The 26,770-nt window shown below is 42.0% G+C and overlaps 1 protein-coding gene across 1 annotated transcript in view; it reads left to right on the top strand.

Moving 5' to 3' along the window:
- CCDC7 (coiled-coil domain containing 7) overlaps positions 1–18,829 on the top strand; it is a 47,997-nt gene extending 29,168 nt beyond the window's left edge. The window contains exons 7-20 of the mRNA XM_072154789.1: positions 602–780; positions 1,254–1,312; positions 3,183–3,258; positions 3,559–3,803; positions 4,992–5,100; positions 7,594–7,624; positions 8,975–9,064; positions 9,781–9,887; positions 10,764–10,830; positions 13,402–13,517; positions 14,888–14,951; positions 15,676–16,230; positions 17,574–17,626; positions 18,161–18,829. Of these exons, the coding sequence (XP_072010890.1) occupies positions 602–780; positions 1,254–1,312; positions 3,183–3,258; positions 3,559–3,803; positions 4,992–5,100; positions 7,594–7,624; positions 8,975–9,064; positions 9,781–9,887; positions 10,764–10,830; positions 13,402–13,517; positions 14,888–14,951; positions 15,676–16,230; positions 17,574–17,626; positions 18,161–18,521 (2,112 nt within the window). The 3' untranslated portion in view covers positions 18,522–18,829. The remainder of the gene's footprint in view (positions 1–601; positions 781–1,253; positions 1,313–3,182; positions 3,259–3,558; positions 3,804–4,991; positions 5,101–7,593; positions 7,625–8,974; positions 9,065–9,780; positions 9,888–10,763; positions 10,831–13,401; positions 13,518–14,887; positions 14,952–15,675; positions 16,231–17,573; positions 17,627–18,160) is intronic.
- Positions 18,830–26,770: the final 7,941 nt, after the last annotated feature.

Below are 26,770 nucleotides of genomic sequence, written 5' to 3'. Positions count from 1 at the left end.
ACCTTGTGGGCCAAAAATTTGCATATTACGATAATAGAAATTGTGATTTGTCAGCAGTCAGTCCACAGATATTATGCTTGTGATGCAGGCCACTCATATACAAGGTTATATATTTAGTGTACTGGGAGTTAATTGATTCTATTTATGTATACATTATTGGGGCAGATTTACTTACCCGGTCCATTCGCGATCCAGCGGCGCGTTCTCTGCACTGGATTCGGGTCCGGCCGGGATTCATTAAGGTAGTTCCTCTGCCGTCCACCAGGTGGCGCTGCTGCACTGAAAAGCATCGGAACGCGCTGGAGTTCACCGGGCCGGGCTGAGTGAAGGTAAGTGCAAGCTCCACGACAGATTTTTTGTTTTAAATGCGGCGGTTTTTCCGAATCCAGCGGGTTTTTGTTCGGCCACTCCCCTTGATTTCCGTCTCGTGCATGCCAGCGTCGATGCGCCACAATTCGATCACGTGCGCCAAAATCCCGGGGCAATTCTGGGGAAATCGGCGCAAATCAGAAATATTCGGGTAACACGTCGGGAAAACGCGAATCGGCCCTTTAGTAAATGACCCTCATCGACTATTATTACTTTGTTTGCTATATTGCAGTTAATCAGGGAAGATATTACGGCAGATAGTGATATACAGGCATCGCATCTCAGAGTAACATCACTCATGTCTAAACTAAATGAAAACCACCAGAAACTGGAGGGAATAAAACATTTTTTCCAAAATATTCCAAATACAAATGACCAGGAACTACTGCTTGCTTCACCTTCAAACGAAATGTAAGTACCAGACTTGTACAGATTGGTATGTATTGCTTTTTCTCGCTTGTTTAGGGAAAATATATTTTTGCTGGATTCATGACAGAATGATGGGCATCATTGGCATCATTATAATATGGCGCTGTTTTTTCTTGATTATGACAGAAAGTATGTTTCACATTTCTTGAACAATATCTGCTATATATATGATATGTGTTATAGATGTTGTCGGTATACTTACTGCCATATTTGGAGCGAGGTATGAGATACTTCTGACTTAATAATGAGAATATGTCCATATTATATTCTGACTGTCGTATGCCACCACTAGGGGGAGCTCCGGAGTTTATCATATACAGATTTCTAATTGACTATTATTCAACGGTGTAGGCATTAAGCTGTGCCTAGTAATATTTCTATATTAGACAAGTTGATTTTTATCAATTATCAAGTCCATTTTCGACATTATTAAGAGACTTTATATTTTTTATTAGAGAGGAAAAAAGACAAGGAGTTCAGAGAGTCAGAAAAGATTTGAAGCCTCGATGGAATGGTAAGAGGTGGGCAGAGGGTACATAAAAAAGACTTCTCTGCTATGTTCATTCGGGGTTAGCAATGTGAACAGTTTCCTTCATGTGACCAAATTAAGGATCTATATCCATTATTAGATGCCCATAGAGATTTGTAGGCCTGGTGTCACTAGAGGTATTATAGTCACTACTTAATACGTCCCATATTCATTTACATGCAGTATATTACTAGCCTGTGTCTGCTATGGAGCTAAGCTATATATAAATACTACCACTGAGCTCCAATACGACATACAACCTGGGAATAGAAGTAGTGCTATTTTTGGAATCAAAACTTAACTTTTTCTATGTTGGTCCAGTTGTATGATATCACTACCTATGTTGTTATAGAACTCAATCAGGAAAAACAACGTGTGGTTAAAGCACTGCAAGAAGTTTTCACCAAGATATCCGTAAGTTACCGTACATTTTCTGCTATCCTTGCTGGAATTTACAATATTGATGGCCCCATTCTTTGTTGGGGAACCAACTCTTGGTCCTGATACTTGCCTAACCCTAATCATCACATCATAATCATGTTAAAAAAGTAAAAGTTTGCCTCCATTTGATTAAATCCATTTGGATAAAGTGCTAATTATTTGGTTAGTAACTTTTCCACAAACTTTGCTTAAATCAATAGAACAAGTGTCTACATGATAATTCTTATTGGTACAAAGTGGTTCTTTCTCCGTTTACTTGGGTTCCAGCCATTCTCCATTCATCCCGCCTAATCTGCTTTTAACTCTGAAATCTCTGCTGAATTCCATTTTGCTAACAAGGCAGACAGAGGCTTACAGAGGAATCAGATTATAAATAAGAAGAAGAGATTGGGAGCAGTGAGTCACAGCAGCTAGGTCTCCCCCCACCAGCTTACAGAGGACTGCAATTTTACAGACAGAGACTGCAGATATGTGAACTGTTCGAAAAAGATTACAAGCAGGGGTGTAACTAGTAAAGACAGGGCCCCATAGCAGACTTCTGAATGGGGCCCCCTTCTCCCTTCACCAGGCAGTCTTCTTATCCCAAAGAAGTTGGGGGCACATATCTTTCCCAGTAACTGCAGACCACATGGGGGAAGTAGATGCAGGGAAGCTAGAGATCAGAGATTCCTAGTCCTGCCGTCCCCTCTCCCGCCGTTACTTATCTAAGTTCCCAACTCCCGGCTGTGTAGAAGATATCACTGTTACATACATATTATGGTGTACAATGTGCAGCATAATATGTGTATAATAGTGAACATTCACCATTCTTTAGTGAGTGTGGTCGGATGCCAGGGCCCCCTGACACTGCGGGCCCCATAGCAGCTGCTATGGTTGCTACCACTGTAGTTGCGCCCCTGATTACAAGTCACAAGATATGAAACAACTTAGATATGACTTTTGTGACTTAGTTATATTGCACATAGCAGTTTCTAGCTTTAGTCAGAGCATATGTCCATTGCAGAGCATACACATTTTGACAAAGAATAAATCAGTATTTAGTGATTTTCTTGCTTAATGCAAATATAATATGAAATTCCAACGCAGCATTATACATAGAAGGGAAGTTTTCTGCATCAGGCCAGATGAGGTCAAGAGAGATACGTTTTCAGAGTTCGCTAGCTAAAATTCCTTTTTTTTGTTTTTTTTTCTTGTTTAGTCTATTGGATCAAATCTAAATTGTAGCTTCCTGGTGAAACTAAACTAAATTGTATAGGATATATAAAAAGACATTATGGGCTACCACTTCTTCTTTCCGATCCCACATCTACTTCCCAGTAGCATTTCCTTTACTGTAATTGTGTATAAATGAGTGTAGAATCATGAACATGCACTTTTGAACGTTAATATGTAAAATTCTTACTTTATACAACAGGATCAAAAGAATCAATGGAAAAGCTCATCCATGATGTTGGCCAACTGTATGACGCGCAAACCATAGAACTACAGAAGTAAGTGAACAATGTAGTTCTGATTTGGTAGCTCAGAAGGTCCTGGCCATGTACATGTCACCAAGACAATGCCTTAATTTCGCAATTGCATTTCCACGTGACGTGGTTGGAGACAGGGGCGGACTGGCCATTGTACCCACCGGGAATTTTCCCGGTGGGCCGGTCGGTCCTGGGCCGGTCTGGGGCCGGTCCGGAGCTGGTGCGGGGCCGGTCCGCACTCCCTCCTTACAACTTTTAACATAATCTATAGTACCGGCATCGTACGATCGTACGATGCCGGTACTATTGATTAGTACACAGACGCAGCGCAGCACCGCTGCTTCTGCGTCTGTGTACACCCGCAGCTACACAGGTCGCGCAATTGACGTCATTGCGCGACCTGTGTAGCGTGGAGGAGGCTGACACTTACCCTGTCAGCTGTCCGGCCCTCCCTGCAGCTCCGCGGCTTGGTGTGGAGGCGCGAAGCAGTGACGTCACTAAACCCGCGCCTCTACACCAAGCCACCGAAGACCGAGGAAGCCACCGAAGAAACCTGCTCCAAAGAGGTGAGTATGATGTTTTTTTTGTTTTTTTTTAATGATAGAATGGGGCAATAATTATGTCTGGGGCGGGGGGTGCATTAGGGCTGGCAGGGGACATAAATTATATGTCTGGGGTGGGGGGGCATTAGGGCTGGCAGGGGGCATAAATTATATGTCTGGGGCAGGGGGGCATAAATTATATATCTGGGGCAGGGGGGCATTAATTATATGTCTGGTACGGGGGGGGGCATTAGGGCTGGCAGGGGGCATAAATTATATGTCCGGGGTGGGGGGGCATTAGGGCTGGCAGGGGGCATAAATTATATGTCTGGGGCAGGGGGGCATAAATTATATATCTGGGGCGGGGGGGGGGGTCATTAGAGCTGGCAGGGGGCATAAATTATATGTCTGGGGCGGGGGGGGGGTCATTAGAGCTGGCAGGGGGCATAAATTATATGTCTGGGGTGGGGGGGGGGTCATTAGAGCTGGCAGGGGGCATAAATTATATGTCTGGGGCGGGGGGGGGGGCATTAGGGCTGGCAGGGGGCATAAATTATATGTCTGGGGCAGGGGGGCATAAATTATATGTCTGGGGCGGGAGGTGGCATTAGGGCTGGCAGGGGGCATAAATTATATGTCTGGGGCAGGGGGGCATAAATTATATGTCTGGGGCAGGGGGGGGGCATTAGGGCTGGCAGGGGGCATAAATTATATGTCTGGGGCGGGGGGGCATTATTCTATATCTGGGGCTGGCAGGGGGCATTAATCTATATCTGGGGTAGGCTGGGAGTATAAACTCTATGTTTTGGGTAGGTTGGGGGCATAAATTCTATGTCTGGGGTAGGTTGGGGGCATAAATTCTATGTCTGGGGCAGGCTGGAGCCATTAATTCTTTTTCTGGGGTGGGATGGGGCCATTAATTCTATGTCTGGGGCAGGCTTGGGGCATTAATTTTATGACGGGGGTATGCTGGGGCCATTATTATTACACCTGGGTTATAGTCGGAGCTCTATCAATACTGGGGTGGGGGGGGGGGGTAAAGGAGGTTTCAGGAGAGAATAGAAGAAATAAATTATCCTTACCATTACAGTTACATTATGGGGCACTATTTGTGTGGTACTAATATTCTTTGGGGCACAGTATTGGTGGTAGCAGAAGAAGGGACAATGGGAAAGTGCAGAACATAAGACGTCTGTTTGGTAAACTCTGCAGGAAAGCTGTGTACCTGGAGGAAGAGACAAGGAGATGGTGGAACTAATGGAGAAGATGAGGAACGAGAACAATCCGAGGAGACGTCACCTGATGTCACTGGATGCAAAAGGTGAGGATCTCATGTGTTTTCTGTAGCTGCATATGATACATACTGATTTTTTCCATGTTCGCTTCTGTGTATATATGTAGTATTATAGTAGTTATATTCCTGTACATTGGGGGCAGTATTATAGTAGTTATATTCTTGTATATAGGGGGCAGTATTATAGTAGTTATATTCCTGTACATAGGGGGCAGTATTATAGTAGTTATATTCTTGTACATAGGGGGCAGTATTATAGTAGTTATATTCCTGTACATAGGGGGCAGTATTATAGTAGTTATATTCCTGTACATAGGGGGCAGTATTATAGTAGTTATATTCTTGTACATAGGGGGCAGTATTATAGTAGTTATATTCTTGTACATAGGGGCAGTATTATAGTAGTTATATTCTTGTACATAGGGGGCAGTATTATAGTAGTTATATTCTTGTACATAGGGGGCAGTATTATAGTAGTTATATTCTTGTACATAGGGGCAGTATTATAGTAGTTATATTCTTGTACATAGGGGGCAGTATTATAGTAGTTATATTCTTGTACATAGGGGGCAGTATTATAGTAGTTATATTCTTGTACATAGGGGCAGTATTATAGTAGTTATATTCTTGTACATAGGGGGCAGTATTATAGTAGTTATATTCTTGTACATAGGGGGCAGTATTATAGTAGTTATATTCTTGTACATAGGGGGCAGTATTATAGTAGTTATATTCTTGTACATAGGGGGCAGTATTATAGTAGTTATATTCTTGTACATAGGGGGCAGTATTATAGTAGTTATATTCTTGTACATAGGGGGCAGTATTATAGTAGTTATATTCTTGTACATAGGGGGAGTATTATAGTAGTTATATTCCTGTACATAGGGGCAGTATTATAGTAGTTATATTCTTGTACATAGGGGGCAGTATTATAGTAGTTATATTCCTGTACATAGGGGGCAGTATTATAGTAGTTATATTCTTGTACATAGGGGGCAGTATTACAGTAGTTATATTCTTGTACATAGGGGGCAGTATTACAGTAGTTATATTCTTGTACATAGGGGCAGTATTATAGTAGTTGGCTTGTATATGGGAGAAGGTATTGTAGTAGTTTTATTTTGTATACAGAAGGCAGGATTGAATGGGTTATTCTAAATGTGTTATTGCAGCATTATTCTTGTACATAGGAGGCAGTATCAATATATTATATCTCTGAATTGTACATGTATGGCACAGGGGAAAGGTATATAAGGCTTATCGGGTCGTGTGTTTGCATCATTTACTGATCGACAGGTCACATTCTTTGCACATTAGATTCACTTACTAGCAAAACATGTTCTTGTTTTGCATTAAGGCCATCTACCAACAATTTGTCTGTTATAACCCCACCCACATTATATGACCACACCCACTTGTTTTGACTCCGCCCATAAAATGGGGCCACTTTTATAGTTTTTTCCAGGGCCGTTTTAAATTCCCAGTCCGCCCCTGGTTGGAGATGAGCGGACGTGAACTTTAGGTTCCGTGTCCTCCATTCAGCAGCTCCGTGTAATACAGGAAAGTTACTTGATGAGTTGCAGAGCAGCCACCTAGCAACTAGGCATAGCTGTGATTGACCAGGTGGTCACCTGGTGGACATTACTGGCCAATCACAGCTATGCCTTGTTGCTGAGGACATAAAGCTGCCTGATTGGCTACTCTGCTGCCCATCAAGCAACATGTCCATGTTACGTGGAACTGCTCAATGGAGGACGCTGAACCTAAAGTTCGGGTCTGCTCATCTCATGTTGGTGTCATAGGTCATGATCACGAGGGTAAAATCATGGATAATATGACTGGCACATTAGGTGCCTATTTAACAAGGGAGATTTGCCATTTCCCGTCTCCTAGGGCGCACATGCGCCAGCTCTGTAAAATTTTCATCTGATAAATTCCAGCCCCTTCCTGTGTCCCCTGGCAGATCTTTGCGCCTCATAGCCTTACAGAAAGTTTTCCTGATGCCCTGTGCGATTATCCTGATTTCCCGTTGTGACCTCAATTCCGTTCCTGACCTTGCTATTGTGCTGCCCATCCTGACCTTCCGCTACGTCCCTGTGGAGCGACCTGGTGGTACCACGCCACAGCAAGTCCAACCCGCTTTGCAGCGGGCTCTAGTGAGAACTTAGACTGTGGTCCCAGTTGCTGGCTTACGTCATCGTCTACGGTGGTCCAGAAGATCCACTACAGCTGATCCTGACTCAGTCCCCTTGAATAAAGTAGTATAGCAGTACACGTGTGGAGCCTGCTGCTCCATTTGGAAAAATAGGAATGCGTTCTTGGGAATGATGAGGGCCCACTCCCAATCAGCAAGTTATCAGTTATCCTTGTCCAACCCATTTAAATATATTCACAATATTTCAAGATTCTATAGATTTTAGTTTTTCATAAAATTGATCAACACAGGGCATATACAGAATTACACCTGTTTTTGGCCCATTTATTGTTTCTTAGTCTGCTTTTTTCCCTCTAACCTAGGCTTGGAAAAGACCAGGAAGAAACAAAAAATGTAAGAATCCATTGTTGTTCTACAGTACAGTATATGATACAATACTCCAATTATTATTAAAAAGTATTATTTTATTATTCTGTAGTATTGTGGACAGTATTATTATTATTGATTTATAGAGCATCATTAATTCCATGGTCCTGTATAATAAATAAGGGGTTCACATACATAACATTAAGACAAAAACAAATGCAAAAACTAAAGAGATTAGGAAACCATGTAATATCTCTTTTTGCAGCTAGCACAAGGTCTCATTAGTTTCCATGGGCTCAAGCTCAGGGGCATTCATTAGCAGATCCTATTCCTGCCCATCTTTGTGGAAATTTCGGGAGTGTGAGTGGCGCTCTCTCGCTACAAACAAGTTCCATTGCTATAGACATGCAAAGTGCAGGTGGTCATAGGCTAGGCCTATTTTTACCTGAAGGATTAAGTACTATTTTAAAATGTCCTACTTATCTTTCAATGTGGCAATTTATGAGGTTGTTTTTTGTGGGATTAGATTAATTTTTCAATTTAATTCACTTTTCAAAATTCTTTCTAGGGAGGGGGGAATGAAAAAAAAAACGAAATCACCATTGATAATTTATTTTACATCTCAGTATAGTTTTCCATCAATGGGGCTGTCTTTTTTTTGTGGAAAAGTAATACTTTTCATTGGTGCCTTTTGGGATTTGGACGACTATTATTCTTTATTCTATCAATGAAACTTGCTATTTTGCCGTTATTCCTCACAATTTTTTTTACAATACCTACCATGCGATTGAAATAGCGTTAAAACTTCTGCTGATAAATTTAGAAGATCTGAGCAGCTATAGAGCCATAGTGGTGTAGAAACCCTGAAATAAGCTTATTGATAGCACTTGTGATTATTTTCCCCTTTCCACCACCTCTACGACGGAGGGGCATGAAACTGTGGGCACAGCCGGCAGAGAGTTTAGGGCCTGGCATGGAAATAAACACTGTGCAGGCCCCTGCCAGATACTTTAAAAGGCTGGAGCATGAGCACCGTCGTGCAGCAAATAACCCCCATAGTGTGTGACAAAGTATCTTAATTCAAGAGATTGACAGGGGAAGTGAACATTTTTAAATGTTTTAAATTTGAGGATCTAACAAGGTGGTGGTGAAAAACTGATCCACTATGATACGCCTCGTGTAGTTTCTCAGGGGCGGGAACATAAAACAATTGTTTAAAAGACGTTAAAGTTAAGCACCGCCCACGAGGAGTTTTCCTTTAGTGATTGTTACCACAGAATTTGTAATGAATTACCTTTTCTAGAAAAATGACATTAATGCCGTTATTACTTACATTTACTAAACTTTGCTCAAACTAATATGTGGTAATTGTTGTAGGAATACATTAAGGTTAAAACAAAGTGCCAATCCCTCCTGCAGGAGAAAAAGTTTTTAGAGATTGAGCTAAAGAAACTTCAGTCCCAGAAGGTGAGTTTTAACCTGTTTAAAAGGAAATCTACCATTTGCTTTTATACATTGTGAACCAAACATACCTTGAGAATGCTGTAGCTACACTGATGCAGAAACATTTCTTGTTTAATCCCTGAACCAAGTGGTTTTGCTGAAAAAAACTATTATAAAACTATGATAATGAGGCTCTGTCGTTTCTGTGGTTGCCTCAGTGCTTCTCCTCAGCCTTATTATGCACTGCTCCAGCCTTGTCCTGCTTAGCATAAGCTGAGAATATGTCATCACTGTGGTGTCCCTGACAGGCAAAAGTAATTAATCACTGCGCCATCCCCCAGCTGCTGTGTATGAGCCATCCAGCTTAAGTTGATTGGTGCTGTCTGGACAGTTCAGGCAGCTCTTCTGTGCACAGAAGACAGTCTGCACCCAGCTTTCCCAGGGTCCTGAATTTTATGATTGTTTTTTAGCAAAACCACTCGGTTCGGGGATTAAACAAGATATGTTTCTCCCTCAGTGTAGCTACAGCATTCTCAAGGTATGTTTAGTTCACAAGACATAAAAACAAATGGTAGATTTCCTTTAAAGTAAAATACATATTGTTTATGGGACTTACATGTATGTTCCACTTTGGAATTACATCTTCCTCTCTAGGACTAGAACATGTAAAATATTGTTTCAATGGATATTACAGAAAACATTTGATAATTGTTCTACAATTTCATTTTGCCATCATTTAGGCGGGCCAGAAATCTCCCCCTCTGTTGACACATGGTTTGAAAGATGGACGGGAGAAGGATATAGAAACAATTTCATCTCCTCAGGCTAAAAGTTCCATACAACAAGAGTAAGTTTTTGTATACTATCTAATAGGGGCATCTGATCCATTGAGAACTAAATGTTTTCAGTTTTTTCTGTAATTTAAGTAACAACAAGATAATCTGAAGCTTTTTACAGATTTTGTCCTCACCATCACCAGTTGGGCTCAAAATCCACATTTCTTATTAATATGTGTTTTTAGAGTGGGAGAAAAGTGAAGTACCAGGAACAAAACACATACAAATGGGGAGTACCTACAAATTCCTCCGTATTGTTGTCCTTGTTGGGATTCGATTCCACGTCTCCGCGATGTACATCATTATCAATTCCGATTCCAATTAAGTTCATCATTTTAAAACATGATAAAGGATTGTGAACCAAGCACACTAACATACTGGTGTGTCCCCCCTCTGGCAGGATCTGCTCTTCTTTAAGCTTCTTATGCCCTAATTTTTACAAAAAAATGGCTTTTAGAATTATGCTAATGAGTCAGAGGGGCTCCAGGTTCCATGAGCCCCAGACTCATTTGCATATTTTTTAAAACCCTTTTTCTTAAAAACCAGGACATTGAAAGCCTAAAGAAAAGGACATCCTGCCAGATGGGACACACACCAGTATGTCAGTGTGCTTGCTTTACAATTATTGATCTTGGTGGTAGATTTCCTTTAAAGTCTGTTCGAACTCTGTTTATGGACCAGTTTACAGGTTTGCCAGTGTTATATTAATATTAATATATTTGGGAATTAATGAAAAAAAAACTACCAAATGTAAATTATATAAATTGTGTAATATATAAAAGCCTTGAAAAAAAATAGTTTATTACCTGTAACATGGAGTTATTACAGTCTGGCCAGTATACGGTAGTATAATTAGCCATTACCGGTTTTCCGCTGTTTTATTTCAGATCGGAAAGAAAAGTCGCTTTCAGCTCCATGTCAGAAGAGGAAACTGAAGAAGTTCCAGAATCACAGGTAGTCCAGGGCTGTTTTTTTTAAAGAATATCTACATAAAGATATTTTCCTATTTAAATAGACCTATATTGGCCAGAGTGGATTAGGGGTATCATGGGCCTAACATTAGTGCCCTATACCAATAATTTGCATTGGCTATGTTGGTTGTGCAGTGTAATCTACTACTAGTAAATATGTCCCCTTAGTCATTGGTTATAATGCCCCTAAAGTTATAAACCCTGAAGTTAGGGACTGTGGCCTGAGCTATCACCTGCACCAATAACCTGCTCCCTCGTAGGCTACAAGACCATTTGGCCTATACTATTTGTGGAAGAATGGTTTAACACTGGAGTAACTGGGGCCCACTAATTCAGTTCATTATAAGGTTTAAATAATATTGGTCTCTAATAAGAGAGTTTTACAGATAATATTTGTGAGTTTAATATTCATTTAGTAGTAGAATTCATAAAATGCATAGATATGTAGAATATATAATAATCAATCATCATAGCAAATCATAGAAATTCATTCAGTAAGTAGTTAAATTCTTATGATATGAAACATACTCGTTCAATAACTCAGAGGTCCCCAACCGCCTGACAGCTAGCTCCGCGGCCCTGCGCCTGGTCAGAGGGTGGGTCTTAGTGACGCGGTCCTCCTGCACAGCATGGAGTGTTCCTGACGGGGTGGGGCGGCAGGCTCTCCTTACTGACACGCCTGGTGCTCCCACTCATTCTGAACCTATGGTAAGTTGAATCACATTCTCATTATAAATGTCATAATTATATGATAAGTATGCACTAAGCTCCACCCCTCCATAATCCCACCCCATATGACCAAAGCCCTGCCCCCACCGGACCATGGAAAACTGGTCTAGCTTAAAGCCGGTCCCTGGTGCAAAAAAGGTTGGGGACCTCTGCACTAACTCATAAATAAATAAATGCGGCTAAGAATACCATTTAGTACAATAAAGTACTCACATGGACTCACGATTGTGTTGTAGGGATTCAGCTGGTTTGGTGTTGTTTCCAAATGTTTTACAAGAGGAGGCCGCACGTCCTGCCCGCTCTGATTGGTCCATGTATCAGAGAACTATACATACATGTTCCTTGTAGAAATATATTGTTACGTCTGCTTTGCAACAAAGCTGACATGAATCTTTGTTGCGATCTGGATGGGAGAACACATTTCTTCAATGTGGATGCGCCACATAGTTCAGGGCATTAGTACAAAGATTTACAGCCTGAGTCCTGGATCGACTTTTTGCCATTGGGCCCCCTTTCGGTCTTGGGCAGTAGCACAGTTTACCCTCCTTAGAATCTTCCCTGATCATATGTACATGCAGAATTACTGCCATTTTGAACTGAAAGTAGTATATTGGCCAAGCCTGGGCCAAAAGGACATTTCTGACCTTTATATTTTGATGTTGAAACCTGTGGACAGATTGTTGTATACACGATTTTCCGGCACTTCCTGATTTGCTTTGGGTGAATCTTTTATATATGATAACAAGGGAAGTCTAATGGACCCATTGAAAGATCCATTGACTTTTGATGGTTTCTGTTAGTGTCCATTTCCACCACATCGGTTGTAATACTTTTTAGCGGAAAACTAAAAGTCCAAAATGTTGTCAAAAATTGACTAAAGGAAATAGGACCTTTTTATTAAAATAACTTGTATTTTAGAGGACTAGAAAGGGTTATATAATAATTAATGATAATTCTTTTATTTATATAGCGTACACAGATTACACAGCACTTGCCAAATCAGTCCCTGTCCCCATGGGGCTGACAATCGAATAAACCTACCAGTATGTTATTGGAGTGTGGGAGGAAACCGGAGGAAACCTATGCAAACACAGAGAGAACATACAAACATTTTGCAGATGTTGACCTGGGTGGGACCTGAATCCTGGATCCCAGCGCTGCAAGGCTGTAATGCTACCCACTAAGCCACCTTATATACCAATTTCCAGAACAATTAAATAGATTCAGACCCAAATCAAGTCCTATGAAAAATTCTGTGAGACTGCAGTGACTACAATCTAGAAGGATTGGCTCATCTCGTGTGATGGCTCGGCCTGATGCTAGATGGAGCTAGTGGCTTATGGGGAAAGGATGTGGTTGAGGGTTCGGACACAGGAACACAATGATATTACAGTTTCATCAAGTGGATACATTCTCTAATCATTGTCTTGCTGGATAATTCCAGGCATTCACAGGGATCATAGACTCCCACACAGACACAAGCAATGAATGCTCCTCTTGTGTCAGGAATTCCTCTGGAAATTAGCTACGGCTATTAGAAAAGTGCTGGACTGGCAGGACTGTATGTCTCTTATGTGTGTGTGTCTTTCCCGCTCTATGGACATGTTTTTCTTTTTTAATCCATCCTTAGACAAGATATGGTCCCCAGAAGTTTAGATGTGAATTAACTTATAATAGCCAAGGGGGCGGTACCTTTTATGTGTCCATGTGTGCTGTATGAATACAAAAGTAAACCACCCCCTTGGCTATTAAGAGATAATTGACATATAAACTTCTGCCATAACTTGTAAACAGATGAACAGATTATTCATATTCATTCATATAGAAAGAAGCAACATCAGCAGATTCTCCCGTATCTGGTGTTCACAAGAAAGCGAAGATAAAGAAAAAAAGGGATACGGATTCTCCGGAGATCACTAACATGTATGATCCGAATGAGGGGTGAGTAGTTATACAAGGTTAGCAGATTTTTTATTTTTTTTGTGAAACTGTTTATGTAGTTGAATCCTGTTCAATTTTTGAGCCCACTATGGTGGTCTTTTGCTTACATTCACACACTTAAAGGGAACCTGTCACCAGGAGACCCATTTTTAGCACTCCCCCAGTCCCCACAGAGCATAGTACATACACTGCCAAAGTGTTTTTGTATTAAAAATAAAGATCTGTTATATTGTACCTTTCATTAGCATCTGCTGTGTGACTAGGCAGTTGCCTATTGGGAGGAGCTTGAAAGGAGCAGTTCCCACCCACCTTTGGGAAATTGCTTCTCCATGTGACCTTTTCAAATATATGAAAACACCCATCACTGGGCTTAGCGACGCCCCCTGCTCCTCTACAGCCAATCCCGAGTGTGGGGAGTTATTAATATATTTGAAAAGGTCACATGTTTCCCAAGGGTGGGGGGGGAACTGCTCCTTTCCAGTCCCTCCCAATTGGCAACTGCCTAGTTACACAGCAGATGCTAATGAAAGGTACAATATAACATATCTTTTTTTCTGTAAAACCTATTTTTAATACAAAAACACTGTGTATGTACTATGCTCTGTGGGGACTGGGGGAGTGCTAAAAATGGGTCTCCTGGTGACAGGTTCCCTTTAAAGGGAACCTTTTAGCAGAAATTGACCCAATAAACCACTACAAGCATCTTGTGAAACTGATTAATACCTTCCAGTTTATGTTTCTTTCATGGCACAGCGTGGTGGTATCATCCAGAAAATGTACTTTAAAGTGAGATGTGTACTTTGAAGTAAGTTCTATAAGGTTATGGAGGCAGCGATTTTAGCGCTGAAGTCAAGCTCTTCCAACCTCAGCACTTCCCCTCTTCTGTGATCGGCATCATTTACTAGTTTTCAGGAGAGCTGATTAATCCTTGGACACAAGGACTCCAATTATAGTGTAGTGAGGAGAGCTTGACTTCAGTGTTAAACTCTCCTCCTCTGTGACTTTATACAAACAATTTACATCTCACTTCAAACCTGATTTACTGGATGATGCTGCCACACTGGACCATGAAAGATACATGTACTTGTTTGACAACATACTGGCAGTGGTTTGTTTGGGAACCTATCATCAGCTTTTCACCATTAAAACTAATGACAAGTTGATGGCATCTTGCCAGTAGACGCACCGAGTCACAAGGGGCATGTTTTTTCTTCAGCCGAGTCCCTGTGTTTTCATTCCTGCTGTTTAGATACCAAATAATATTTTTTCGTTTGCTATTCTGCAATTAAATTTCATAAAAAGTTTAGTTCACAATTTAGAGTTTACACGTTTCCAAATCTTTAAATGTAAGTGATACCTGTGACTTGCAGGGACAGAAATGCAGATATATCTCCTACTTCAGAGCCCGGGGATTCTAAGATGCTCGAACCCAAGGTAGGAAGTTGCTAAAGACAACATATTCGTATGATCTGTGCAAAACTCATGGTCATGAATGACAGCTGCAAAATGTCCCCCTTGTCGGAAGAGATTAAGCACATTATTTGTTGCATAAAGGAGAGACAAGTAGGTATGTAAGATGTATGGGGCGAAAACGAAGTGTATTGGTTACAAACTATCTTACAAGAGGCACCAGGCTTGGTGGTTAACCTCCTAACATGTGGTAACAGACTTGTTGGTTACCAAGACTCTCTATGAGAAGGTACACAGTTACACAATCAAATGGAAACAAAGCACGGTCCTTGTAACATAATATCAATCAATGGGTCATTGCCCTCAGCAACACCTGTAATGTACCATGTTTCACTGCCTACAGACTTGACTGGACCGGTTCCTGCTCATTTGTAAGCCACCAGAATTCGACAACATAATCTGAGTGTGTCTCCACTAACTTATCAAGTCCCTTGTCTAGTGTACTCCACCAGTCTTTTCTTTCCTGGTCCTTATTGGCACAGAAAATTATTCGTCCAACTTGGGCAGGTCACTACTGCAACCGGCAAATGACCTCATATTGTGGTGTGATTTGAGGCTTCATCCTCCTGAAAAGTGAACAGGAACATTGGGAAATCAACAAGGATATTGTGACGTTTATATTGTATATTACTCCATTCAAAGATGAACCTTTTAAACAGGAGCAAATATGATTATTTTTGTATTTTAGGAAAATTTAGGGTCAGAAACCAAAACTTTGGTGTCTTCAAGTCCAAATGCAGATATAAAAGGAAAGGACAGTAAAGGTAAAATGAAAAAACGAAAAGGAAAGTCTCAAAAGAGCAGAGGAAAAAGGCCCAGCACAGCCTCCATTGATATAAAGGTGCCTAAAGATGGTGGAAGAAGATCAAGCAAGGTCATTCTTCAAGGTGGAACTCCAAGTGAGAAACCAGAAGATAAATCACTTACGGGAAACAAAAAACAACAGGATCCCGAAACAGTCAAGTCTGGCACCAAAGAAAGAAAATCTATAATTAGGTTATCTAGAACCATATCATCTTCAGGTAAAGGAAAAGCTATGCTTAATGAAGAAGCCTCTATACTAACCCCTGATCCCAGCATTCAGCCTCGTAAGAGTGAGGAGTCAGGTCCTCAGCAGGAGATACCCGGTGGACCAATGTCTTCAAAGTCTATGGAAAAACAGCAAGGGGGACAACAAAGTCTTGGTTCCAGATCAAGCCTTCTATCTTCAGACGAAGAGGAAAAGTCAGGAAGGGATAAACAAGTAGGTAAAAAGCACAGGTTAGTTCAGACTTGTGGAGTTCAATCTGTCTTGCAGAAATAAGTCCAGCAATGATATTCAGTTTTGGTTAAGAATCAGCTTTTATTGTATAATCCAACAATAAAATACAAATGGTTCCATCTCCCACAAGCTGGCAATCATCGACCTACGCGTTTCAGATACTAGCACGTGTCAGTAGTCATGGTCAAAGACACAATGAGCCACATTGCGGCAGTTTTCTGTGGGACTTTACACATCGCAGTGTCCATGCTGCACTATACCCAATGCAACACAAAATTCTGCACATAAAGGGGCGTTCCGGAGGACAGCCGGACTGTGCTCCAAATTTATCATGCGGTGTCCGACAGAAGTGTGTCGCCCTATGGTGCACCGAAAAAAGTTGGTGCACTCTGTCGGAGCAGTGCAGGGGGCGCCAGATTCATGAAGAACGTGCACCACAAATCCTGAATCTGGCACCCTCTGAGACCCCCACAGATCGCAAAAAAGAGGGGTCCAACGCTTTGTCAGATTGATGGAGCAGACGGCCGCACATGATAGTTCTGCTCCATTAATCTCTATGGAGCTGACGGAAATTGCTGAGCGCCACGCTCCATGATCTCCTTCAGCTCCATAGAGATTAATGGAGCAGAACGGTCATGTGCGGCCGTCTGCTCCATTAGTCCGACAGAGCCCCCCTTTCCGCGATCTGCGGGCGTCTCAGAACTGAGACCCCCACTGATCAGCAAGTTAGGCCCTAACCCGTGAATAGGGCCTAACTTTCCTTTGAGGGAGAACCCTTTTAAAAACATTTCATATAACATATCGTAACCAGTTCTTACAAAGTATACATAATTAGTATTATCATCATATAATGCACATCCCAGTTCTAAGAAATATACAATCATTGTGGGTGACAATTAAACAAGACACACAATATAACAAGACACACAAAAAATAAACAGCGTCATCATTTCTAACCAGAATAGCAAACATACAAAGCAAATATGTATATACCCCATATAGCAGGGATAAGTATATACCACATATAGCAGGGGATACCTGGAGGTCCAATGTCTTCAAAGTCTATAGGAAAACACCAAGGGAGACAACAAAGTCTTCGAACCAAATCAAGTTCCAGGTTAGTTCAGACTTGTTGAGTTGGAGAAGCTCCTGTTTTACTTAATCCGTAGTGTAGGCATTAGGGGAGAAAACCTTACACCAGTACAGAAGCATGCAGTGTGATGGAGTAGTGTATGGGGGTGATTTCTTGAGACTGAATTGCAGACTGGATAGAAACTATTTGATGGTTTAATGGAAAAACTGTTTTCTCTGTATCATTGGAACAGAAAGAAGATCGGGATGAAAAACAGACCGGACACAAAAAAGTGCATGATGATCGGTGAGCTGTAATGTATTATAGATGGAGAATACAGTAGGTAATACTATCTACACAAAACCCTATGTAGAAGATGTCCTACAAAAAATACTCTGCCTATGCTAGGACCAGCATCTGTTACCCTACCACATTACTTATGGTATGGCCTGAAATGTCATAAGGACACCCTATTACATTCAATGTCCTGTGATCCCCATTTTCATCGGGATGATGACCACTTATATTCATCCAACCAATATTTAAAAATTTCTCCTTACCATAACAAGTAGTGCACATTCTCAGAACAAAGCTATTCTTGCCCTACCTAGGTCACACAAATTGGATGCTAAATTACTACCTTGTGGCAGACCTTTCAGTATTTTCATATCAGTAGAGAATTTATGAAGAATACTTAAAATGAGAAGCAAATTAGAAAAAATTCTTAAGTCTTGGAGGTCCTGCCCTGCATAAGAAAATCATGGAAATGAGATGAAATGATAATTTTAATGTTATAAAATTAAAATATAAAATGTTCTCTTCTTAATTGATTTCATGTAGTTTTAGGGAATTACCTGGTGTCATGGAAAGTGTTTCTAAAGGTAATGCAGAGCCCGGCAGAAAAGATAACCGCATGAGGTCAGATATGGAAGAGAGTGATGTCATTACACAAGATTCTGGTGGGAGGCTGCCATCTGACACAGGACAGGCGCTGGAGGACCCACTGGATCCCGGAAATATCTCAATGAAGACATTTGTCTCTGCGGTCACTGAATTTGTTCATACTCATCCCTTGGATACCTACGATAGAACAAGTGAAAATATGGATTTCCCAGGTTTCCAAGAACAAAGTACTACAACGCAACATTTCAGTGCTGATGAGTCATTCCAAACCGGAAACTCAGATACCAGATCCTGCTGATGTTGACCGTTTAAGATTTCACCCGTCCAGCGGGCCATTACAGTGGGAGGTAAAAGATTGACAATTTTCCACCAGACCACATCTCATACCGTTTCCTGTGAGTGACGATGGAGGCCCAGATCACCATAAACAATTAAGTTTGGACCAAAAAAATGGGTCTTTGTCTTGTCTTCCTTTATTAGCAGTACATTACCATACAACATGTATGATATTTTCTTCTGAAACCTCTACAACCCCTCAAGTTATGCTCCTGGCTGTAGTGTGCATGTAAAACCCTTGACACTAAGATTTATTTGGCAGTGGCAGTGCCCATCCCAAAAATTAATAGAGAGGTGTGCAACCAAAAAAACATAGGTGGATCCATACCTCCCACCTTGTAAGACTCTGGAAGTGGGACAAGAGATGTGTCTCACTATAGAAAATTTTCAATTCATGATGTCATCTATTGCACCTCTTGCTCTTTGTCAGACACAGCAGCGACAGAGGCTCAACGGTGGAGCGGGGAGCTAAGGGCTACCTGTATCACCATTGTATTCATCTCATCTACATCCAATACTGTCCTCCTCAGTCTGGGAAAGTTGGGAGAGATGGCGGACACCATGTGAGAGACTGCAAAGCCGCCCCCAATTATGATGTTCCCGCAAACGTATAGGATGATGTTTTGGAGTTGATGCTGTGTTTGTTTTCTTCAACCCATATCCCTACAGAAAATCATCTACATTTTACCTTATTTTTTTTTCCATCTAAAGAAAACCCAGTATAATTTTTTCCACTACAATCATTGACTTTACATTTTTTAAGAGGACACCGGAGGCGTCGGTATACGTTTTGTCGTCTTCTTTAAGGAGATATTTTTCCTTATTGCTGACCACATATTTCCTGTGTAAATTTCAGACAAGGAAATGGCACAAAGTGGAAATCAGCGAGAGCCGGCAGTGATTAGGAACAATGCATATTTGTATGAAAGGCTTCCTATCTCGGGGGCTCTGTACCACTTCTTTGTTTCAACCGTCAGGAATAAATGTAAAACACTTGGGCGGATAAAGGAAGGTTCACTTTCATTCCTTACCCAGGAAAAGGGAGGTTTTTTTAGAGGTTTTCTGAGCGAAAAATATGTCTGACCAATCCCTCATAAGAATAGGTGTTCAAAACCAGATTGTTTGGGGTCCAACACCCAGCAACCCCCACAGATGAGCTGCTATCTATCACTGGACTCAAGAGTAACCTCAGCAGGTGAGATGTGCTGTTTGGGCCCTGTGGTGACTTGCCCAAATTTAGCACAAAGATCCAAAACAGAAACCAAAATAGAGTCAGATAGTTCCTTTAAATGGAAGGTTGATGCCGGAGATACCCGAGCACTGTGCTCAGTAATATGCCAACAGCCTCAAAGTATTCAGTAGAGCAGTGATGGCAAACTTATGACACGTCATAGGCATCTTTTATCTTTACAAACGTTGCAGAGACATTTTTTTGCTGACACGCAGCAAGATGACAGCATCCGGAGGTGGAGAGCACAGCATGAAGGGCGTCCATCTTACCTCCCACTCTGAATTTCTTGCGTATGTGCACCCAGTATCTGGGAACATGAGAACTGTGTCCCTAAGTTGGTAAACGGCTGTTACCTGGACCAAGGTCCATATCAGGTAATAAAGAGGGGATAGGAGAGTCATTTAAGATTTGTGTGCTGTTTACACCTCGGCCATTATCTTATAGGAGCTACCAACCATCTCACCCTGCTGTCAGTGTCCCCACCACAGTTACTGCTCAGCAACAGGGGCGGATCAAGACTGCCTTGGGCCCTGGGGTGTATGAATATTATAGCCCCTACAAGTCTGGAATCACTTCCTACATCTGGTACTATATCAGCTTCTTGGGGAATGGAGGATGCGCCCCTTCTGCCTGCCCTCAATCTGTGGTTTCAAGACCTTCGGAGGACCTTCAAAGGTCCTGAAATAGCTCTTGTGCACATGTGTATTGAGAGAAAGAATTTGGTGGGTGGTGTGGGTGGCCATGAGCCCCAGGCTACCACCCACACCACCTGTATTATAATCCACTACTGTGCAGCAATACTGGGAGAAGAGAACTTTTTAGTATTTGACCTACAAATATCACAAAGGACCCCACCTGCAGGTTGTTATCCCCTATCCTGTGGCAAGTGGAGGACATTCCTGCACTTTGGAGTGACTAGTAATTTATTGACATAATAATTCCTTTATTTATATAGCGCACACAGGTAACGCAGCGCAGCACAGATCAGTCCCTGTCCCCAATGGGGCTCACAATCTAATCATACCTACCTGTATGTTTTGGAGTGTGGGAGGAAACTGGAGGACCCGGAGGAAACCCACGCAAACACAGAGAGAACATACAAACTCTTTGCAGATGTTTGCGTTTTTGTGGTTGGGTTTACTCTGGGTCCTCCGGTTTCCTCCCACACTCCAAAACATACTGGTAGGTTGATTAGATTGTGAGTCCCATAGGGACAGGGACCGATTTGGCAAGCTCTGTGCAGCGCTGCGTAATCTGTATGCGCTATATAAATAATTATTATTATTATCTGTTTGTAGATCCCACTGAAGACTGAACTTTCTCTTTGGGAACTGAAATCTCTTAATTAGAATAAATACAATGTGACTTTTACCAGTATTATATTTGACCTAATATTGTGTTGTGTTCTTTTATACATTGTTACAACCTGTTGTCATCTCGGCTCTTTCTGGTGAGTTTCCCCCAATTTCCTTCGCACAATAGGGGGAAGGTGAAGTTCACTTCCAGCGAGGCGCTAGATGACTATGCCACATGTAAATGACAGGATGGACAATCTGATGGACATTTATTCCCGTGCCTCCTGTCCCTGATACATGTATAAATCTCTGATACTACATGTCCTTTACCTTAGGAAGTCACTGTTTTCCATATTTGATGGCTTGGGTTCCTTAGGCTCACCAGATAAAATTATTCAGGCGGCCCACTTTATCACCCTCAAAGGGGTGTTCACATTTCAGGAAGTAAGTTATTGTTTGCATAAGGAAAAGTACTACAATTTTCCAATTTACTTCCTGTATCAATTCCGAACATTTTTCTAGATCTCCGCTTGCTGTCATCCTGTAGGAAGCTTCTATTCTATGCTTACTGCGATAGTGGATAGATAGTGTGTGTCCCAGGCAGCATTTATCGGCACAGATCCTCAGAAAGTCGAAACCTCTCGTGTAATTTTATGGTTTCTTTATTGGCTTGCAGAAGACGCGTTTCAGGCCCGGACCGGACCCTTCATCAGAGTTAGATACAACCTAACTGATGAAGGGTCCGGTCCCACCCCTCACCCTCAGGAAACTGCTCCGTCAAACATCGATTTCAAATAAAAAAACCCCCCAAAAACGAATTCCCATGTCCTCCAAATCGCTTCCCCCTTCAGAACGTCATACATGTCTGCCCCAATCCTCACTGGCCACTCCCAGGGGACTGGGGACACAGCTCTGCATACAGAAAGGTCAACTTTCATCGAAAAAAAAAAAACTATGAAACTCTTTGGCAATGTGCACACTATTCTCTATGAGGACATGGGGGAGACAGAAAAGGGGCTTCTGATGACAGGTTCCCTTTAAATAATGTGATTATGGCCTGAAACAAAGGTTATCCTGACCTAACAGAGTCATCTAGGTCACAGCTGTGCCTGTAGTACTAATGAAGCAGAGAGCTGTTACGGGCTGTGACCCGCCCCCATTGCACTTCAGGCTAATCTGCATATGTAACATCATTTATCTGCATGGTGATATGACATCTCTCCTTGTGGCCCATATACAGCATTTGTTTGTGAAGAAGCATTACTGTATGTGTCAGACTTCTTTGTTTTCTTGCTTGGGGCACAGAAGACATTTCCTGTGTGAATATTCAGACTATTTGTGTTTGTAAGGGGAAGGTTCAGGCTGATGAGTTTCTTTCATATGACACGGCCTTCCCAGAAATCATTGGAACAGGACTGTACTGTGATGCAAACACCATCATGTTAAAGGGATTTCCAACTAAATACAGTACACTTATTCCCTAGAAATGGAATAGGAGATAAGTATTGGATTGCTGGGGATCCAAACATTGAGACCCCAAGCTATGAAAGAAGGACGATCCAGAGGTGGTGTAGCACGTGGTTTCCGGAGGGTCCCAAAGGCTGGGCCAGAGGGACATCCAGACAAAGGGGTTGTCTGGATGTTAAAAAACATGGCTGCTTTCTACCAAAAACTGCCCCACACCTGAATATGGTTTGTGCTGGTATTGCAACTCAGCTCCATTCATCTCAATGCAGCTGACCTGCAATACCGGCACAAACCATGGTCAAGTGTAGCGCTGTTTCTGGAAGAAATCTGCCATGTTTTTTTTTTTTCATCCCCATTCTTCAAGACCCATCAACGGGTTTGTGTACTACCGCTACAGATACTACTAGGCCCACGGATTTGGGAACCTGGTCGGCCTGCTATGCACCTGCCATGTCTCGATAATGGGCAGTATAATTTCATATACTGTAGCCTACCAGTCCTCACATAGCAGTCATGTCCAGGGTGCAGACTGCTAGCTGTTGTTTCAAGTAGAGGATGAAAGGGTTAAAAGTTGGCCTCTAGTTTGCAGCATAAGCAGCAGCACAATGTGATATATAAATACCCGTTTTGGCAGGGACACGCACCTACTCAGCGCAGTGTTTAGACGGCTGCAGAAGTCATTGTCCCCGAGTAACAGAATGTTACTGGAGAACCATAAACAGCCCAGAGACATGTCCCCGGATAGCTGTATACTGATAGTGAAGACTCCATATACTACTCCAAGGTGTAGAATATTATCTGCCTGAACTACTGGAAGCCGTTTCTTCATGTATTCACAGCTAAGATGTTCCAACTACAGATGTGATCCAAGACTTCATCAAGAAAGGAGAGGAAATTACATTCCAGAGGTTACTCTCAAATGTCTCGGGCAATTTACAGAGAAATGGGGCACAGATTACAGATTAGTTATGGAATATTTTTGGTGCAGGGCCAGAAGTGTGGAGGCCTCAGCTCCTCCTGCTCTATAACATGCTGCCTGCAGATAGGATACTATGTACAATCTGCTCAGCTCCTCCTGCTCTATAACATGCTGCCTGCAGATAGGACACTATGTACAATCTGCTCAGCTCCTCCTGCTCTATAACATGCTGCCTGCAGATAGGACACTATGTACAATCTGCTCAGCTCCTCCTGCTCTATAACATGCTGCCTGCAGATAGGATACTATGTACAATCTGCTCAGCTCCTCCTGCTCTATAACATGCTGCCTGCAGATAGGATACTATGTACAATCTGCTCAGCTCCTCCTGCTCTAGAACATGCTGTCTGCAGATAGGACACTATGTACAATTTTCTCAGCTCCTCCTACTCTATACACTGCTCCTCACAATCTTCAGATTGATTCCATAACGTCCGAACAATCAATTTTCACTAGCAGATGGGTGGTGCCAGGCCATCTACTTCAGGCCAGAGCCACCCATCTGACAATTAAAGGAAACCTACCACCACGGATCAGGTGGTAGGTGCCTCTATTGCACATGAGGATAGACCCTTTTAAGGGCTAATCCTCACATCCCATGTATCTTTTCTATAACTTTTATTAGCCTAATATGCTAATTTTCTAAAGAGGCTACTGGGCGTGGAGTAGCCAAAGTTGAGGCTACACGGAGCGGCTACTCCACGCCCCAGTAGCCTCTTTGATCCTCCTACCAGCGTATGACCCCGAGACTCGACTCTTCAGTTTTCTTCCACTGAAGGAGAGAAGCGAGTTCTCTGTCACATCTAATAAAACTGCAGATATATGTGAGCACCTAAAGCTTCCCTAAGGATCTTATGATTTCCACCAGTCTGGATCCTCCCATCCGTTATTATGGGAGGTTAGAGTTATGAAATACTCAGCGACAATGTAATATTTGACTTGATAATATCAATTTGGGAATAGTTTCAGTTGAATCTGCTGCTTACTCTTCTCTGGCTTTTTGAGGGAGGTCTCAAGCCAAGAACCTCTCTATGATATCCTTTTGCGGCTATGTAAAGGTGTCTTCTAGTGATGGGGCATTTGTTAACGAGCCGGCTGCTCCACCTTTATAAGGAATAGTTTCCTAACTGTAGAAAGCGCTGTTACAATGTTTTTGCATCTCATTAGCACAGTGTAGGGAACTGGTTTGGTTGGGCAACAGTCTTTCGATGAAGGTCATGAAAGAAACCTCTTAAGATTTTTGCGTTTGATGGCCTTAAGACGACATAAAGGGGTTTTCCTACCAAACAAGTTAGGCCTTGCTAATCGGTGGGGATCTCAGTAACACCCCCTCAGAGCCCTTCTGGCTCATTGGCACAATTTTAAAAGTTGATTTTAGAGGGAAGGAGGCCATGGATCTATGAGTAAGTGTCCCTGATTTATCATGATGGTAGATTTCCTTTTAAAGAGATACAGAAGTTTGGGTATTTTAATTATTTTGAAGAGATTTGCTTACGTCAGGTGATTTCATCAGAACAAAGAAGTTCTTTGTCTGTTTCAGCACTAGAGGCAGCCATTCTTTCACCAAATAATCTTTATACCTAAAGACATGCAGATAGCCGCTGGTGATCCTCCCTTCCTTGTAGGTTCCTGAAAGGGAACATGTCGCCAGGTTTTACCCCATTAAACTACTAATCTCCTCTGGTAGGGAATGAAATGTGCTTTCTAGATTCCCCTCTTATGAAAATCTCACATGTTTACGTCAATATTTTCTGCATTGAGTTTAGAGGCTGGAGGAGGAGTGTCACTTGAGATTTTGTGCTGCTGGTGTCATATTAAAGGAAACCTACCACTTGAAGTGGCAGGTTTCTGATGGAAATACCGGGCACCAGCTCAGGGTGAGCTGGTGCCGGAGCTGATTTTTGTTAGAGTTTTAAACCGCGGTTTAAAACACTTTTTAAACTTTATAGCCGGCGCAGGCAGGTACGCGCTTGGCGCTTACCAGCGCGCGCGGCTACATAGGAAGTGAAGGAGAGCCGCGCGCGCTGGTAAGCGCCGAGCGCGTACCTGCCTGCGCCGGCTATACAGTTTAAAAAGTGTTTTAAACCGCGGTTTAAAACACTAACAAAATTAAGCGCCGGCACCAGCTCACCCTGAGCTGGTGCCCGGTATTTCCATCAGAAACCTGCCACTACAAGTGGTAGGTTTCCTTTAAAGATAAGGATTTCATCTTTCATATCGCATCATGGTTGCAGCTTTGTGATCTAAATAGGTGGAAACTGAACCTATATCTGCAGCTTGCATTTCCAACTACGCCTTTAGGTACCTGCATAGGTTTTGTATGATCGCCGACCCACAAGCCTGATGAAAGAAGAAATTCCTTTATTCTTTAATATGAAAAAAAAGGTACTATATGTGCTATAGAGCCAAAGAAAGCGACATCTGAATTGACAAGCCCCCAGTTGCATCTACACATGACTCATCTCAGGCAAAATATGACACTTTTCTTACTTTCACACGACAAGATTTGTTTTTTTTATAGGTAAACAGGTAAAATTTCACATAAAATGGTATGCAATGTCCTACCTGATTGGACTGAAAGTCTACTGGGATAAAACCTGATGACAGGTTCCCTTTAATGTGTGTCTCTATTTCCTATGTTACAAATTGTTACAACGTCCTATAGCCCATCTTGTTCAATTTAGAAGAGTAATTGCTACACCAATGGTGAGACAAGGGGTGTGTCTGACTACATCACACTTGTCGTAGTCACAGATCACAGCTCTATTTCGTAAACAGCCACATGGTGAATTGGCCAGAAATTACCTTAGACCTAGAAATACACAACTGCGTTATGCGAGAGACACACTGGACACAAACCCATTTTAGGTCATTTTATTTAATAAATAACTTCAGTTACCAGTACTGTAAAAAGTGAACAACTGCTAAAATAAAAAGGCACTTAAAAACAAGAAATGTGACAAACATAAAACACAGGCGAAGCAAATGGTCCGAGGGGGGGTAATATACAATGAATCTGTATGGCACAATATCAGAACACATCCACAAAGTAACAAAAGGCGGAGTTGGATGAAATGGCCACAGAGGAAATCCTGAAGATAGAAGTCAAGGCAGATTGTGAACAGGAAAGATAAGGAAGCACCAGATATAAACAAAATCTAGGGGGGTTGCCCAGGATTTAGGGAAAGGGGTGGGGTCTACTTAACGTACAGCACCAAGGCTCATATCTGGTATTTAAG

Source organism: Engystomops pustulosus, chromosome 5 (genome assembly GCF_040894005.1).
Source record: "Engystomops pustulosus chromosome 5, aEngPut4.maternal, whole genome shotgun sequence".
NCBI classification, from domain to species: domain Eukaryota; kingdom Metazoa; phylum Chordata; class Amphibia; order Anura; family Leptodactylidae; genus Engystomops; species Engystomops pustulosus.
The sequence above is the reverse complement of the archived record's forward strand: the minus strand, read 5'-3'. Positions and strand labels throughout refer to the sequence as shown.